Below are 16043 nucleotides of genomic sequence, written 5' to 3'. Positions count from 1 at the left end.
ATGCCTCATTTCTGAAGTAAGACTAGAAAGAGAAGATGAACAATTCCCTGGATTATCTAGCCTATCCTGTAATCGTCTCTAATCATAGGCAGAGCACATCATTCAGGAAGAAATTGGACTTTGGCCACTATGCATTTCATAAGAATAGAATACAAATAGGTACGTGGGGCAATTTGGACTGGACACTGTGATTAGGGTTCTGGAAGGACCCGCCTTAGAGATAGTGACAATAAACCAGGCCAGTACCTGGCTTTGCAATGATATGGCCTTATCTGCTGAGTCTGGTCAAGAGGGCATTAGCGTCAGTGACAAAATTTATCTTCCACCAGGGAGTTCATTTGATGGAAATGCTCGTTTAAACTCTTTAAAGCCAAAGTAAGCTAGACAGAGGATAAGACTTCAGCACCCAAAAGCCAGGCCAATTGTATTGGAAAAGGGTGGGAGACAGGCCCTTTCATTGGATTCAAAGGACATTTATCTCTGTAAATTTTGTTTTTTCCCAGCCCTCACCATTCTTGTATTTCTGCTCAAAATTCTTCAAAAGATGTCAGTTTGGGAAATCAAACTAAACCAAAATTTCTGACCTGGATTAGTTCAGAATTCAAAATTGTAATGTTTTAAGCAGGGTCATTGCCTAGAATGTGAAGCAGCTAAGAGGACATCTGTGACGTAACATTGCTCTCTTTCCTTCCTCTCCAGTGAAGCCTACTGTTGACACCAAACCCCCAGCGGCGCACATACATCACATTTTAAAATTGAGCAAACTTCAGGTATTCATTCTTGCCATCTGCTGATGTACCTTACTGATTTTTATCCATGTCCTAAAGAGATCCAGTTTCCCAGAGGCTTCCAAATACCCACCTAGCCAAAGATTCGTTCATCCTTCTCCTCCCCATACACGCCACCCCTGGTTTCCTCAGCTCCCCACTCCCCGACTCCACTGAGGTCCTCAATTTGTCCCTTTCCCACAATCCCAGAAAAGGAGGGATGCTCGGCCACCGTGTGATGGAGTGGGATGGAGCGGGCCACCGTGTGATGGAATGGGATGGAGCGATGGCCTTACCACGGTGGGGTGGGGTTTCTCACCAGAGTGAACAAAAGAGAATCGACAAAATCGAATACGAAAACAAGCAACTGTGTCAGAAAATCGCCAACGCCCACCGTGGCCCCGCCAAGGTGGATTGCTGGAACGAATATTTTTCCAAGAGGTAGTGTTCCTTCTCATTTCTTTTACCAAACGTCAAAACTGACCTTCCCCTTGTTGGGTTTTTAGTGCAGTAGGACTACTTAATGGAGGTTACTTGAGGAATAACTTTCAAAGAGACCACGTTAAGGAGAAAGGAAACCACCTCAAACGGGGACCTTTCTCTAGCATCAAAGAGCTAACTTTTATTCCCTTGAAGAGACTCTTCGAGGTCCTATTCAGAGTTTATCACAAGAAAGCACTTTTGTAAAATGGTGACCAGAGCTGGGAGTATTACACAGCATTTTTAAAACTGTTTCTACAAATATTTCCTGAGTAACTACTACATGCTAAGCACCAGGAGTACAGAGGTGAAATGAGATATTTATTTCCTAAACCTCAAAGAACTCCAAGTCAGGCAGGAAGGACATTTATGTAAATAATTATGCAGTTGTGATCAGGGCTACAGAAGAAGTGTATGCAGGGAAAGAATTGTGTGTGTGTGTAGAGGGGAGGGTCAAGGTGGCTTTCCTCTATCCTTGTATATATCTGAAATTGAGTTGAAAGCTGAGGGGAGTGAGCTGAACCAAGCCTATCACCAGCCAGTTGTGATTTATCCATAGGCGACACCATGCTCCCTCATCCAAAACAGATTCTCAATCCTGGTTTCACATAATTCCTGGGGAGCTTTTGCAAAATGCCGATGCCAGAGCCCCAGCCCAGACTGATAAGGTAGCATCTTCTGGTAGACAGTGGGACTGAGACCCACCGATCTGAACCTGAAAAGACTTTACATGTTTCCCAGAGAGTGGACTGGTTCAATAGGTGTGCAGAGTCTCAGGCTTCTTGGGACAATTGGCTCCCTGCACTTAGGCAGCCCAGATTTGTGACATCACGACTTCATCTCCCCCACTCCCCTCCAGGAGGAGAATTTTGTTCTTCATGCATGCTGGCGTTTTGTGTTTTTCAGCTTAAACAGAGAAACAAGGAACCGGGAGCTAGTGAGAATCACCGTGGAAAACCAGGGCATTCTGAAGAGGCTTGGTGATCGCAAACCCCACTATGACCGCAGGGCGTCAGAGATAGACTGGCAGGCACGTGGATACTCTGTGATATTCCAGTGCATGCAGAGAGTTTGTTTTCAGAGTAGAGTCGATCTCAGGAAAGACCCCTAAATGGCTGAAGGCAAAATCATGAGAAATGCAACAGTTGTTAAAAGAAAAGCCGCCCAGAGCATACAAAGCTAACAACAGGCGCAAAGCATCCACCACACCAGCTAAGGACGTCTCCTAGGTAGCAAAGTCATTACGTGTCAGCTTCAGACAATATCTGGTAGCATCTTCCCTCATCCCTTATTTCATTCAGCCTGAATGTACAAGCAAAGAGGATGAAGGGTTTACAATTCAGAATGTGGTTGATTTGCCTTATTTAGGGATGATCCTTCAAGGAAAATAAAAGGCCTCTGCAGTGTTTTTATAAACTCCCACGCCCTGATTTTGGTCCGTAAGCTTTTTCTAAGCCATCCTTAAGATTGAGAACTTTAACTTTCGCACCAGCACCTTGGCATAAATCTTTCTGATTTTTTTTCCTTCAAGAATTCGAGGCGCTACATCAGAAATACAACCAGGTATCTTCTCTCCGGAGATGAATAGGTATGTCAACGCGGCTACTCTTTGTTAGAGAACATGGTAATCACAGTTGATACCAAAGCCCTAAAAGCTGTGTAGATGGAGAACAAGGGGCCCAATAAGGGGCGACTTTTGCTCTTCTGTGATATTGATTGGCCATCCATTTGGGGACTAGAGCTCTTTGTTTCCTCTCTCTGTACAAGTAGAAAATGACTGCCTTTTGTCATCAGCTTAGATGCTTTATGTGCATCTAAGGGGAAGTGATTTGTTCCAATAAGACATAAACAGGAGGTCTTGTGGCTTTAATGTGGTGCTAAAGTTACATCATGGGTCTCTGTCACTGTTCAAAAGTACTGTTATGTTGGCATTTTGTATTATTTCACATTATTAGTAGTGACTAAGTTCCCCCGCCTGCCCCTCCTGTCTCTGGGGAGAAGGATAAATGGATGCTCAGGCTTTCCAAAGAATAGTTCTGTATAATTGATGGCTCTCCATTTCCCTCCCTCTCCTCTCCCTGAATACAAGGTTACTCACCATGGAAAAGACACAAGAGAAGGCCCTAGGATTTCTTAGCTGCTTACGATCTCAAGACACTCCTAAGTGGCCGAATGCTCAATCTTAGGAAGCTACAATAAAGCTTGGAACATAAAATGAGTAAGTTACATTTAAAGTGCCCGAAGGCTTTAAGTCCCATCCCCAAATGTAGACAGAGTGGGGCAGGCAGAAGGAAAGATGCAACAAGCATTTTTACTGGGGGCTATGAAAAGTTTTAATGAGAGAGAGAAACAACTTTTTTAAACATACACCATCACCACCATCCTGGGGGGAAGAATAGGTGAGGTGAGATGATCTGTCAAAATGGAAAACAAAAGCACACGAGGAAATTAAGGTTCAGACAACACAGAACAAACACCCTTAGTTCCTCTGTGAATATATAGAATTGGCAAAGAATGATTCGGTGAGGCTTCCATGGACCCTGTTCATTTATAGGGAGAAGCAAGATTGAAAAATTTCAAAAATATCTCAAAACATACGACAAGACAATGATGCATGGCTTCAGTAATTGGTCATGCTGGTTTTGAGCCTCACTTTTTAAACGTTTAATTTTGAAAGAGGGTAGATCTTAAGTGTTCTTATCACAAATAAATAAATGTTTTATTTTAAAATAATTAGATTCATAGGAAGTTGCAAGTGTACAGGGTAGGGGCTCCTGCATCCTTCATCCAGCTTCCCCCAATGTTAACATCTTGTGCAAATAGAGTACAGTATCAAACCAGGAAGTTGACATTGGTACAATCCACAGAGCATCCACAAATTTCACCAATTATACGTACACTCATTTGTATGTGTGTGTATAGCTCTGTGAGGTTTTATCAGTTGTGTAATTTTGTGAAAGTACAACCACATTCAAGATAGTTAACTGTAGTGTTATCTGTTATCTGTTATCTGTATCAAAAGACCCTACTGTACCACCCCTTTTAGCCACAGCCACCCTCTTCCTCCCAGCGCTAAGCCCTGGCAACCACGAATCTGTTTTCCATCTCTGTAATTACGCTATTTCATGAGTGCTACATAAATGGGATCATGCAGTATGTGTCCACTCTCTTCAGATTGGCTTTTTTCACTCCGTAAGTTCTTTGTTGTTCATCCAAGTTGTGTATACCAAGTTGTGTGTACCAAAAAGTGCATTCCTTTTTATTGTTAAGTAGTATTCTATTGTATGAATGTACCACAGTTTATTTAACCATTCACCCATTGCAGGACATTTGACTAGTTTCTAGTTTTTTTGACACTATGAATAAAGCTGCTATAAGCTTTTATGCACACATTTCTGCATGAAAATAAGCTTGGCTTCTCTAGGATAAATGCCCAAGGGTGTACTTGCTGGGTTGTATGCTAAGATCATTTTAAGAGAAAATACAAAGCTATTTGCAGAGTGGCTGTACCATTTACATTCCTACCAGCAATGATGACTAATCCAGTTTTTCCACATCCTCACCAACATTGGATATTCTCACCATTTTTAATTTCAGGCATTATAATATGTACACAGTAACATCTTGTGGTTTTAACTTGCATTTCTCTAATGATTAATGAAGCTAAATATCTTTCATAAGCTTACTTGCTATCTGTATATCTTCTTTGGTGAAATATTGGTGCATTTGCCTATTTTCTAATTGGATTGTTTTTTTTAAATATTGAATTTTGAGATTCATTTTTTAAATATATTCTAGATACAAGTCCTTTGTTGGATACATGATCTGCGAAATATTTTCTCTGTAATTTGTCTTTTCATCTTGCAAAGCATTTTAATTTGATGACATTCAATTTATCAACAATGAAATTGTTCTGTATCCTGACTTTATCAGTATCAATACCCTGGCTGTGATAGTTAGCAAGGTGCTACCACAGGGGGAAACTGGGTAAAGGGTAGGCAGGATCTCTCTGTATTATTTCTTACACATGTGTAAATCTACAATTATCTTAAAATGAAAAATTTAAAGAAAAAAACAGTATGTCCAAATATAAGTTCATTATTAAACTGGTTCCAGTTCATCCCAGTTTGAGGAACCACCCTTCTTCTAGACATCCAGATGAGAAGTCTGGCAGTCATCCTTTACTCCCTCTCTTTCATCCCTTCACTTCCCCTACGTATTTGAAATCTACCAGTCCTACTCTGTCTTTGTTTGCGCTGCTGCCCATTTCAGGTGCTTGTAATTTACAACTGGTATTATTAAGGCAAAAATTGCCCTTATCACTTTCCAGCTTCACACCTTCAATGATTTGCCATTCCTTCCAGAATAAGCTGCACTTTTAAATATGGCATACAGAATATATAAATATGCCACCCTCCCTGCACACCCCCCCCACCCCTGCCACCATGATCCTGTTCCTCCTGTCTTGGCAGCCTCTATCAATAGGAATTCTTAGAGGGCAGGTATAGCTCAGTGGTAGAGTATGTGCTTAGCATGCATGAGATCCTGAGTTCAATCCCCAGTACCACCATTAAAAATAAATAAACCTAATTCCCTCTTCACCCTGAAAAAAAAAGTTGGCCAAAAAAAAAAAGGAATTCTTAGTTCAAGCAACAGAAATTGACTTTTGTCTGATTTAAATAGTGAAGTAATTTAGTGAAAGAATATGAATTAGTTAACAGTATTTGCTAGAAAACTGCAGAACCCAGCTTCAAGCTGCACATCAAGGAACAACACCCCAGATCTTGCTGTAGAACTGGTCTGTGGTGCTGGGCTCATGCTGCTGCCCCTGCTCTGTCTAGAACTGGATCTTACTGATCTGCTAGTGATGCCTTCGAAAAGTCATTTTGTGTCACGAGCTCCCAATTCCAAGTCAGTGAGGGTGTATCTGATTGGTGTAAGCGAGACCATATGCCCGTTCCTTATCTGCAGGGGAGGCTGGGAAAATGAGAATCTGCCTTTTTCCAATTCTGGATGAGGGTTCTGTTTCTCACCAGAATAGGAAATTTCCCCCGAGTTAGAATGAGGCTCAGATACTAGAATTTCACAAAAATGACAAATATCTGCAACTTTTTTATAGCTCATCACTCCTTGCCTTTTTCAACAGAGGACATGTTTTCTTTTTCACCCCATTCATTTTCCTGTTGTCCCCTCCAGCTGGAAAATCCATAGTTCTGATCTCTACCTGGACAACATTTGTTCATCATGTATAGAAGAGAGTCCATTCTCTAGGAAGTTTCCGTGAACTGCTCAGCTTATATTAGGTATTCTTTCAAATGTTTGGAGATTTTCCTGTTGTCTTTCTGTTACTGATTTCTAGTTTGATTCCATTATGGTCAGAGAACATACTCTATAATTTCAATTCTTTTACCTTTGTTAATATGCTCTATCTACGTGAATGTTTCATGGACATTTGAAAAGAATGTATATTGTGCTGCTGTTGCAGAGAGTGTTTTATAAATGTCAGTTAGATCCTGTTGGTTGATGGTGTTCAATTCTTCCGTACCCTGGGTGGCTTTCTGTTCTGGTTCTATCAATTGCTGAGAGTAGGGTGTTGAAATCCCCAATTATAATGGTGGATTTGTCTATTTCTCCTTTCAGCTCTTTCGGTTTTTCCTTCATGTGTTTTAAAGCTCTGCTATTGGATGCATACACATGTAGAACTGCTGTATCTACCTGGTGGGGTGATTATATAATATTCCTCTTTGTCCTGAGTAGTTTTCTTTCTCTGAAGTCTACTTTATCTGATAATAACATAGCCACTACTGCTTTTTAAAAATTGTTTGCATAATATATCAGTTTCTATGCTTACTCTCTAACTACCTCCATACGCTTGTAGATGGCATATAGTTTGGTCATACTTTTTTATCCACTGTACCAATCCGTTTTAATTGGTCCCTTTATCCTCCTCACTTTTAAAAGACAATTACCTCATGTATTTCCTCTACATACACTGAGCACCACATCAGATGGTGTTGTAACTCTTGTTTCAACCAGAAAATAAGAAACTCAAGAGGTGAAAAATAATATATTATGTTTACTTCTATTTTTATCTATTCTGGTTTTTTTTTTTTTTTTTTTTTTTTTTTTTTTTTTTTTCTGAAGGTCCCAGCCTTCTGCTATTTTCTTTGTTTGGAGAGCTTCCTTTAAACATGCTTTAAGGGTCAGTCTCAACAAATTGTTAGTTTCCCTTCATTTGAGAATGCCTTTATTTCTTCTTTCCTGAAGGACAGTTTCATCACATATTGGATTCAGGGTTAATAGTCTGCTCTCAGCATGTGATAAATGTGTCACTTTTTCTGGCCTCCTGAGTTTCCTTTATAGTAATACTAAACTAGAATTTGAATTGGTGTTCCTTCCTTGTTGTTTCTCCCTCGTCTTAAGATTTTTCTTTCTTAGTCTTCAGTTTTCAGAAGATTAATTACTATGTATCTTGGTATGGATTTCGTTGGGTTTATCTGTTCAGAGTTTATCAGCTTCTTAAATCTGTCAGTTTATATCTTTCACCAAATTTGGGGAGTTTACAACTTTTATTTCTTTGAAAACTTTTTGGTCCCACACTTTCTTCTCTCCTTCTGGGACTCTGATGATACAAGTGTTAGCTCTTTTGTTATTGCCTCACGGGTCACTGAGGCTCTTTTTTTTTTTTTACCCTCCCAGTCTGTTGTTCAGAATGAATAAATTTTGTTATTTGTCCTCAAGTACCCTGATTTGATCTTCTATCATTTCCACTCTACTATCAACTTTATCTCAGTTTTAAATTGTAGAATAACTTTTCATTTCTATAATTTCTATTTGATTGTTTCATAACTTATCTTTCTTTGCTAAGATTTTCTATTTTTCATTTTTTTCAAGAGAATTTGTTATTGATTATTGAAGCACTTTTATTACAACTGCTTTAAAATCCTTGTCAGATAAATGCCAACGTCTGAATCGTATCATATTGGTATCAGTTGGTATCGATTGGTCTTTTTCTTTAGATTGGAGTTTTCCTGGTTTGAGATACAATGAGTGGTCTTCTATTGTATCCTGAACATTCAGGTAAATATGTTAGGGATCTCTTAATCCTATTTACATCTTCTATTTTAGCAAGTAGGAGTCTTGTTTAGGTGTAGTGTACAGGTTCTTGCCTCTTTTGTGTGTTTTACTTCCAAGGACAGTTCGGTTTTCCGAGCCTTTGCAATACTATTCTGGTCTGCTTGTTCTTTGCGTGCTGCCAGGACTCCCACTCAGTCCCTGCTGGTGTCTTCTGCAGTGTGGGAAGGTGCTTCCCTGGGCTGCATAGTGTCGCTGGGCCACCTTCTGCCGTGGGGCGAGCAGGCACCGCTGGGTCTGGGTTTCCTTATGTCAGTGGGTGGAGGGCAGGGAGACATAGGGCTTTGCTCCCGCCATGAATGAACTGGGCCGCCTGCTGGTGCCTTGGTGTGAAGCTGGGGTTGGGGCTCCCCAGTGGGTCTCTACTGGGATCCCCTTTCCTGTCTTTTGGCAGAGAAAGCAAGTTTCTTTCTTTCTTTCTTTCTTTCTTTCTTTCTTTCTTTCTTTCTTTCTTTCTTTCTTTCTTTCTTTCTTTCCTTCCTTCCTTCCTTCCTTCCTTCCTTCCTTCCTTCCTTCCTCCTTCCTTCCTTCCTTCCTTCCTTTTTTCTTTTTCTTCCTTGTCTATGTCTGTTGCTAGTTCTGAGTCACAGGCCTCTCCAGAGCCCAGTCAGTTCTGGGAGATGAAAAGAAAACCCAGGAAACTCTCCACACTGTTGTTCCTCAAGTCCTGAGGTTCCCAAGGCAACCCACCATCTTCCTTCCAGTTTTCAGAGTCCTTTTATCACTGTCTTTATAATAAATTTCCAAGATTTTAAGTTCTATTTAGAGGAAAAATGATTCCACGTCAACCTGTTCTGAAATGACAAGCCTGATTTTTAAAGGAAGCAATGGTTTGAGACTATATTCAAAGGGCAGGGGGGAAAATAGAGAAATGCTGCTTATTGGTTCTAAACTATATGATTCAAGAATGGGCTTTGTGCATATGCTGATCTGTAGTTATTCAATAAGTCTCCAAGTGCTAACATTGTTTTGGATGCATGATCCTATGATTGGTGGCATAAATGAAGTAGTCCTGGATAAGTGGATGTAAAACTTTGATGGGCCACATGTCTTAAAGCATGTATGTATTCATACATACAATGGTAAAAGCACAAATGGCTAATATTTAACATAGCTAAGCATTGCCTGTGAAGGACAGATGGTTATAATTTTCTTAAACCCACCCCCTGCAGGGAGTGGAGTGGATGGTAGAGGTTACAAATTGCTGGATCAAGGATGGCAAACAGGATGAACTCCCTTGCCAATTCTGCTCAATTGATACTGGATACTATATCCTGAAAAATCCAAAAGCAGTGCCTAACTTCAGCAGGAGAGTGCTGGGATCAGTTTAGTACTGTCTGCCATGGGTGCAAGAATGGGTGATAGCAGCACATATGCTCCACCCATCGAACATCCCTGACTAGAAAAGTCCTCCAGAGCTCACATGCTGTCTGGTTGTAGACACAGGCAGAGAGCTTACTTGCATTTGAAGGCCCAGGGGGAAAAAGAGATACAGCTTGAGAGGTATGAAATAAGCAGATTTCTTGGTGTGAGGCCTAGAGTGATAGACTTTTGAAAAAATTTTGCCCAGGGGCTCAGAACATATGCACTACGGGCTAGAATGGGACTGGGAATTGAATTTATACACATTCCACCAATACATAATTGCAAACAGGTGCATTTTTTTAAAATAAAGACTTTTCTGCTTTTTATGAACAGTAAAAACACTGTACAAATTACAGTGGGGCCCTGTTCGTTCTACTCTTAACGGATTTAGTAGCAGACAAACAGCTGTTGACACAGCTTGCCTTGGTGGGGGGGAGCTACTTTGACTGGAAATAAAGCAGGCATCGCATTTTAATGCCTAGCTTCACAACATACATGAAGAGGATTACTACCATTTCATCTGGCAATTGTGTGAAAATATTAAGCAGCAAAATGTCTGTTGAGTAGTATGAAATGCAAAACAGAAAAGTCATCCGGTATTCAACTGAGCTCCTACAATGGGGGGAAAACTACCCAGATGGAACTTGCTAAGAGGATCTCCAACAAGGTACCTCCCTAGGGGATTTTTCGAGAATAATTTGGACTTATGTGGTTTTTGCCTGAGAGCTAAAGTTAGATCCTGACTGTCCTGTAGAATATACACACCTTGGCACATGCATCCCACTTCTAAGGGCAGCTGCTCTCCCTGCCCTGGTCCTCTGTGAAACAGCTCAAGACTAATTTCAGTTGATAAGAATCCAGTATTCTGTAAAGGCAAAGAAGTCCTTGTCCTTTTGCTAGAAAAGTCTGAAGAAAGTGGTCCTGTTAGGTGGACCTACCAGGTTCACGAGCTAGAAAGTTGCAAAGGTATCCGTGTGTCAGAAGGCAAAATGGAAATGTCTCAACGGGCAGCAAACCTCCTCCTTGGTGCTTCACCCTTTACTTGGGCTCCTTTTTTTTCTCCTGAGGAAGAGCTTGAAATTTTACATGTGTAACAGCAGCCTTGTTTCAGTCTTTGAAGTTCAGCCACACTGCATATTATTGTAAATTCTAGCTGTGAACACATTCTTTACTTATAAGTCAATCATTTAACAGGTAGCCTCAATTATGGGATCACAAAAAAAAAAAGGCAGTATAGTAAATATAGTGATTAATGACCGCCTCTGGCACTGGGGACGCTTGGGCTCAAATACTGTAGCTCTGACATTTTTTTAAAGCTGTGTGAGCTTGGACACATTATTTATTACGTGGACACTTTCTTAGCCTTGCTTCTCTCGTTTGTATAATAGGGATGATAAGAATCCTAAGTCATAGGCTTGGTGGATTTGTCAAAGTACATATGTAAAGGTCTTAGCGTAGCTCCTGGCACAGAATAATTATTAATAAGAAACGCAATTCTCTGAAGGATCTGTGATCTATCACAAATGTGTGATCTATATATCGCTAATATATAAATATATCATAAATATATAAGTATATATTTATATATATAAATATATCTGTCACAAATTTGTGATATATATCACCAATATATAAATATATTTAATTTTATATATTTATTATATAAATTATATATAATATATAAATACATAATCACAAATATATAAATATATATATATATATATATATATATATATATATATATCACAATTTGTGAAATATCACAAATCCTGTGTGACATTAAACACTCTTGCTCAGAGACAACCCATTAGGCCCACACTCAGAGTCTACATACTTTGATTTTGACAGTCAGGACTGATTTATTGTGGCTTAGACATAGTTTCAATGGGGGATCATCCGGTTTCCCATGATGCAGCATGACAGGAGCGCCTATAATCTGCAGCTAGGACAGGTGAGAACCAGGGCCAACTGTCAGTAACAAGAGGGACAAGTGATGGAACAGAATAAATCAAAGCAAGCAAGGGCTCAGTTTTAGGAGTCTGAGTATATCTAGAAAAGGCACAAGCAGCCTCACGTTCCTCAAGGGTCCCTGGAAACACCACTGCGTCACAGAAGGGTACAGTAACTCATGGCGACAGGGAAGCTTGCCTTAGGCTTCCAAAAAAGTTGGTGAATACTCACTACTTAAGAAAGCAGAGAACCAAGTTTTCCACTGCCCAGCAAACACACACCATCAAAAAGGGAAAAAATCAACATTTTAGTGCCTGAGGATAGGGGAACTTCAATTGCATGGAAAATCCTCTTGACTAAAACAACTCAACTTCCAATAAAGCTGGAAAAATGAGTCACTCAGTTTATAAAGCTTAAACACCTATGCAAATTGGTACTGTCTCAGTTCACCCCCCCTCCCCCAAAAGACAGTGCCTACTTCACTTTGGTACAAAGAATCAGGGTCAACTTGCCTGTGATACTTTAATGAATGACACGTGTTATTTTGTGGTACGCCCCCTTTCGACTCATGTCTTCTGGTCCAGAGGGGTGCAGTGAAACAAGAGACAAAAACCAATGACAAGCAAGATTTTCCCCAAATACTCTTCTTCATGATGGAGTTGATGGCAAATTCTGCCCCTCTTGCTTGATGGTCACATGAGGGAGGCTGGGCTCTTCTAGGTCCCCTCCAACCTGGCTGTTCTAGGATGCAGTTACCTGACCCAACTAATAGGTACCCAGTGAGTGTCCTTGCTCAGCTTCTCTAAGAGCACTCTGAGCTGGCTGTGTGCGCTCTGGAGATCCTCCCTCACTAGCACAGCATCCACCAGGTGCCCATAATGCTGGTCTATGAAGGCAGCGGAGGCGGCCATCTCTTGCTGCTCCTCATCCTGCAAGGAAAGGGGTAGTTAGGGAACAGCTGGGTTGTTCTCCCCACAAATAAGAAACCCTGCAGCCTTCATCTTGGACAGTGTTCCAACCTCTAATTTTCAATTGATGAGTGGATGAATCTAGCCCATGAATAACCAACTGGGTACACAAGCACAGTGTAGTGATGATATCCTATCCAACTTTCAAGAAAGTTCACGGGCAGTCGCCACAGTCATTGCTCAGTCATTCACCCACAAGATACCTACTGAGGACCTGTTAACCGCAGGCCATGATAAGTGCTCTGAGCAGATGCTGATTTTACATCCGTGTGTGTGTGTGTGTGTGTATGTCAGTATCACATTTCCTGCCTGAAGGTATTTCCAAAGCAGTAGTACTATTGTGTCACATGGCGAGTTGGTTAAATAATTACAGAAAAGAACTATAAATAAAATAGTTTTAACTAGAGAAAGCAAAGCAAGCACTTCTGGAATCAACTAGGGGGAAAAAGAGAACAAGTAACTCGAATGCCCCCTTAATACTCCTAAATTCATAATGTAGAACTCGGTTCTTTGCATTTTCTCATAACAGAGCCAAATACGAGCACAGCAGACAAAGTAGAGTTATTTCGGAAAGTGCTGGGATAACCCTGACGCAATCCCCAACTTCCTTAGGATATCTGACTTCTTTAATCATATTGCTTTCCTGACACCCAGCACTATGGTTCAGACAGCCAATGATCCCTCCTTTACCCAACCTTTATGCAGGGTTGGCTTCTTCATTCAAAAAAAAACCTCTAAGAAGTAGAATTGCAAGCAGGTAGTTCGCTGACAATTAGCTTGGGGTTTTGGGAGAAAAGGAAGTCAAAGGATCTACTCTAAGTAAAACTGCAAAGTGAAATTTGTCAGTGGTTTCCACCCACCTCCCTTTCTACTGCTTTCCAGTCCTCTGCTGCCTTCTCTCCTCTGCTTTGAGGGGCTCAGTGTTTCTATGCTGCCATGGAGGGGGAATGAGCTGTCCTCCACTAAAGTGACCCACATTCCAAAATAGTCCCCCCTCCTCTTCTCTCTGTCCCCAGTCAAAACCAGCTTCCTACTTTAGTGAGAGTATCCATACTTTCAGAAAATATGTTCTAAAGATCTAGGAAGCAGTCTTTGCAGGCTACCACAGAGACAGCTGGGAACTATGAGAAGGCTGAGATAATTTCTTCTCCTTACTTTTTTCCCCCAGGAGGGAAAAAGCTAGATTAAACTGAGCAAAGCTTCCCAGTTCTATATGGTATCTCGCAGGGCTTGTCTCCTACTCAAAAGCACCCTGCAGTGTCCCAGGGTGGCCCCACTTTCCCAGCCCCCTTGCACACTCACATCCTATAGACCTCTCCTGTTTCTGGAGTTTCCCCTCCTCCAGGCACCCTCACTGTTCATCCTGGAAGCATTTAGCTATTTGAGAAATTCTAGAAGGAACACTTTCTCCCCTGAATCCTCAATCTTCCTAATCAATACTTGCATCTTGAAAAAACTTAAGTAAATCTCTAATGGAGTAAAATGTGTGACATCTGTTTTGCAGCCAACAATCCCCTGAACCCTTTCCCTGGCCTGTAAAGGTGGAACTCAGCTACCTGTGGCTTCAGCAAGAGAGTCACTGTCCTGAACAGCATGTAGGAAAGACTGCCCCCCACCCCAGACCACCCCTTGTCTCCATCTTGGATTAGCCTGCTGGATCTGAAGTTGGTGTTTCAGTTAAAAATTACCTGGGTTTGGCTTATGAGTTCCACAAATGATTGTGGTTTGTCACTAAGACCAGGTTCTTGACAAATGTAAGACCCCTATTTTCTGACAGGGTGCTTCTGTGAGGGAGTGAGGGGTGGGGAGCCCAGGCAGAGCCACCCTTCTGTGAACTGGGAGGCACTTCTGGCTGCCCCATCTGGAGCCCTCCATTCTTGTGACCACCTAAGTCTGGCCAACAGGCCAAAAGGAAAGATGATCTTGTGCAGAAGGTACCCGCGCTCATATGCAGCTGTAACAGGCCCTCTCAGGCCATCAGAAATGAAATGATCAACTTGAAACTTACAAGTGGGGCCGCTGCATCCTCGCAGGCTGGGGACATGGGTGGCGTCTTCCTTTTTTCCTGAATTGCAGGCTTTACAAATATAACATAAGGTTTAAATTCTGAGGTCCTCAGTTGTTGCAGTGCCTGAGAAAGTAAGTTCAGGAACATCATATACTTTGAACATATCTTATTGTGAAACATACTTTTTGAATGGCCAGTCACGGGTGAGCTCCCTTACATCACCCAATGGCAAAGGTCCTGATCATATGGTCCATGGTCATATGACAATGGACTTCTACTGTGCTGACCACCTGCCCATTTTCCCATCCTCTATTACGGAGCTGGGGTCCCGAAGGCTCACTCACCAAGAAAGGAGGTTCCAAAGCCTCAGCTCCAAGAGTTGCCATCCCTATTAGCTCTGATCACCCTTCCCCCAAGCCCTGATTAGCCTTCGTATGCCCTTCTCTGCCTGCCTAGTCCTGATAGAAGAACCAGCTGGAGTCAATGTGTGTATCTATGTAGTCAAATGTCATCATTTTGGACTACACTAATGCAAAATTTGTACTATCACACAGGCCTCCTTATGATATTCAAAGAAGAAAGGGTTTGCTAAGCAAATGAAGAGACTAAGAGGTCACTTGAAGCAAACTAAAGACTTTAGAAGGTTTTCAATATGCAAATCATCCTGTTAATTAGTGCATTTTATCTATAATGTAAGTGCCTCCATTTGGAAACGCTGGTATTAAACTGCTCTATGTCCAATCTGCCTTCCCCCACCAAATCAATAAAGTCACTTTTCCAAATACAGTTTTGAAATTCAGACTTTTAATTTTGACTACCAACTTCTAGTAAGTCCAAATTGGTGAGAGTTTTCCTTCAGGGACATAATGTGCTTTTTGCAATCCATTTCAAGCCAACTTCTGTAAAATAAAGCCTACAGTTTAGATCCTAAAATCAGAGCTCTGTTACTATCAAGGGAAAAAAAAATGCCCAGACTGAATTGAAAGCTTAGAAGTTTTTCTCAAAGACAAGGTTAAAAAGACGGTTAAGCCCCTGTCAAGCACACAGCATGTGGGGCGTGCAGGAATGGAAATGTTTCTGAAGAACTCCACAGGGGCAAGTCTGCCCTTTTTCTCTTTCAAACTGCTCTCCTGACCGCCTCCCTTGGTAGTTCCCTAAGCCACTGATTTCACTTGTCCTGGTCGGGGAAGGGGTGGCCCAGTCTCCACCTGTGCGTTTACATCTAAGGCCCTGACTGTCCCATCACAATTGACTGATCAGTGCCACCATCTATGGCCTGATTTGCTCCATGCAGAGGTTACTATCCTAGGTCTGTGGGCCACCAAGAGGGTCCCTCCAATCCATGTAGTTGTTACGTACAAAGGTGCACAC

General features: G+C 41.4%; 2 protein-coding genes across 6 annotated transcripts in view; one reads left to right on the top strand and one right to left on the bottom strand.

Moving 5' to 3' along the window:
* Positions 1-35: 35 nt before the first annotated feature.
* On the top strand, positions 36-3433 carry CFAP97D1 (CFAP97 domain containing 1). Of its 2 annotated transcripts, none has more exons than XM_045520038.2 (5): positions 36-159; positions 700-770; positions 1090-1208; positions 2779-2835; positions 3337-3433. In XM_045520038.2, exons 1-5 carry the CDS (start codon positions 36-38, stop codon positions 3431-3433), a joined length of 468 nt encoding a protein of 155 aa, XP_045375994.1. The 2 variants fall into 2 exon arrangements, with proteins under 2 accessions (XP_045375994.1, XP_010957869.1); XM_010959567.2 differs by lacking the exon at positions 3337-3433 and adding an exon at positions 2154-2277.
* An 8766-nt stretch (positions 3434-12199) lies between these two features.
* MPP3 (MAGUK p55 scaffold protein 3) overlaps positions 12200-16043 on the bottom strand; it is a 35182-nt gene continuing 31338 nt past the window's right edge. For all 4 annotated transcript variants that reach the window (XM_045520037.2, XM_074343335.1, XM_074343334.1 and 1 more), the window contains 2 exons: positions 14673-14795; positions 12200-12625 (listed from right to left, as the gene is read on the bottom strand). In XM_045520037.2, coding sequence (XP_045375993.1) covers positions 12449-12625; positions 14673-14795 — 300 coding nt within the window. In that variant the 3' untranslated portion in view covers positions 12200-12448. The remainder of the gene's footprint in view (positions 12626-14672; positions 14796-16043) is intronic.

This window comes from Camelus bactrianus, chromosome 16, assembly GCF_048773025.1.
Source record: "Camelus bactrianus isolate YW-2024 breed Bactrian camel chromosome 16, ASM4877302v1, whole genome shotgun sequence".
In the NCBI taxonomy this organism is placed as follows: domain Eukaryota; kingdom Metazoa; phylum Chordata; class Mammalia; order Artiodactyla; family Camelidae; genus Camelus; species Camelus bactrianus.
Note: the sequence above shows the minus strand (reverse complement) of the source record. Positions and strands in the feature narration are given on the sequence as shown.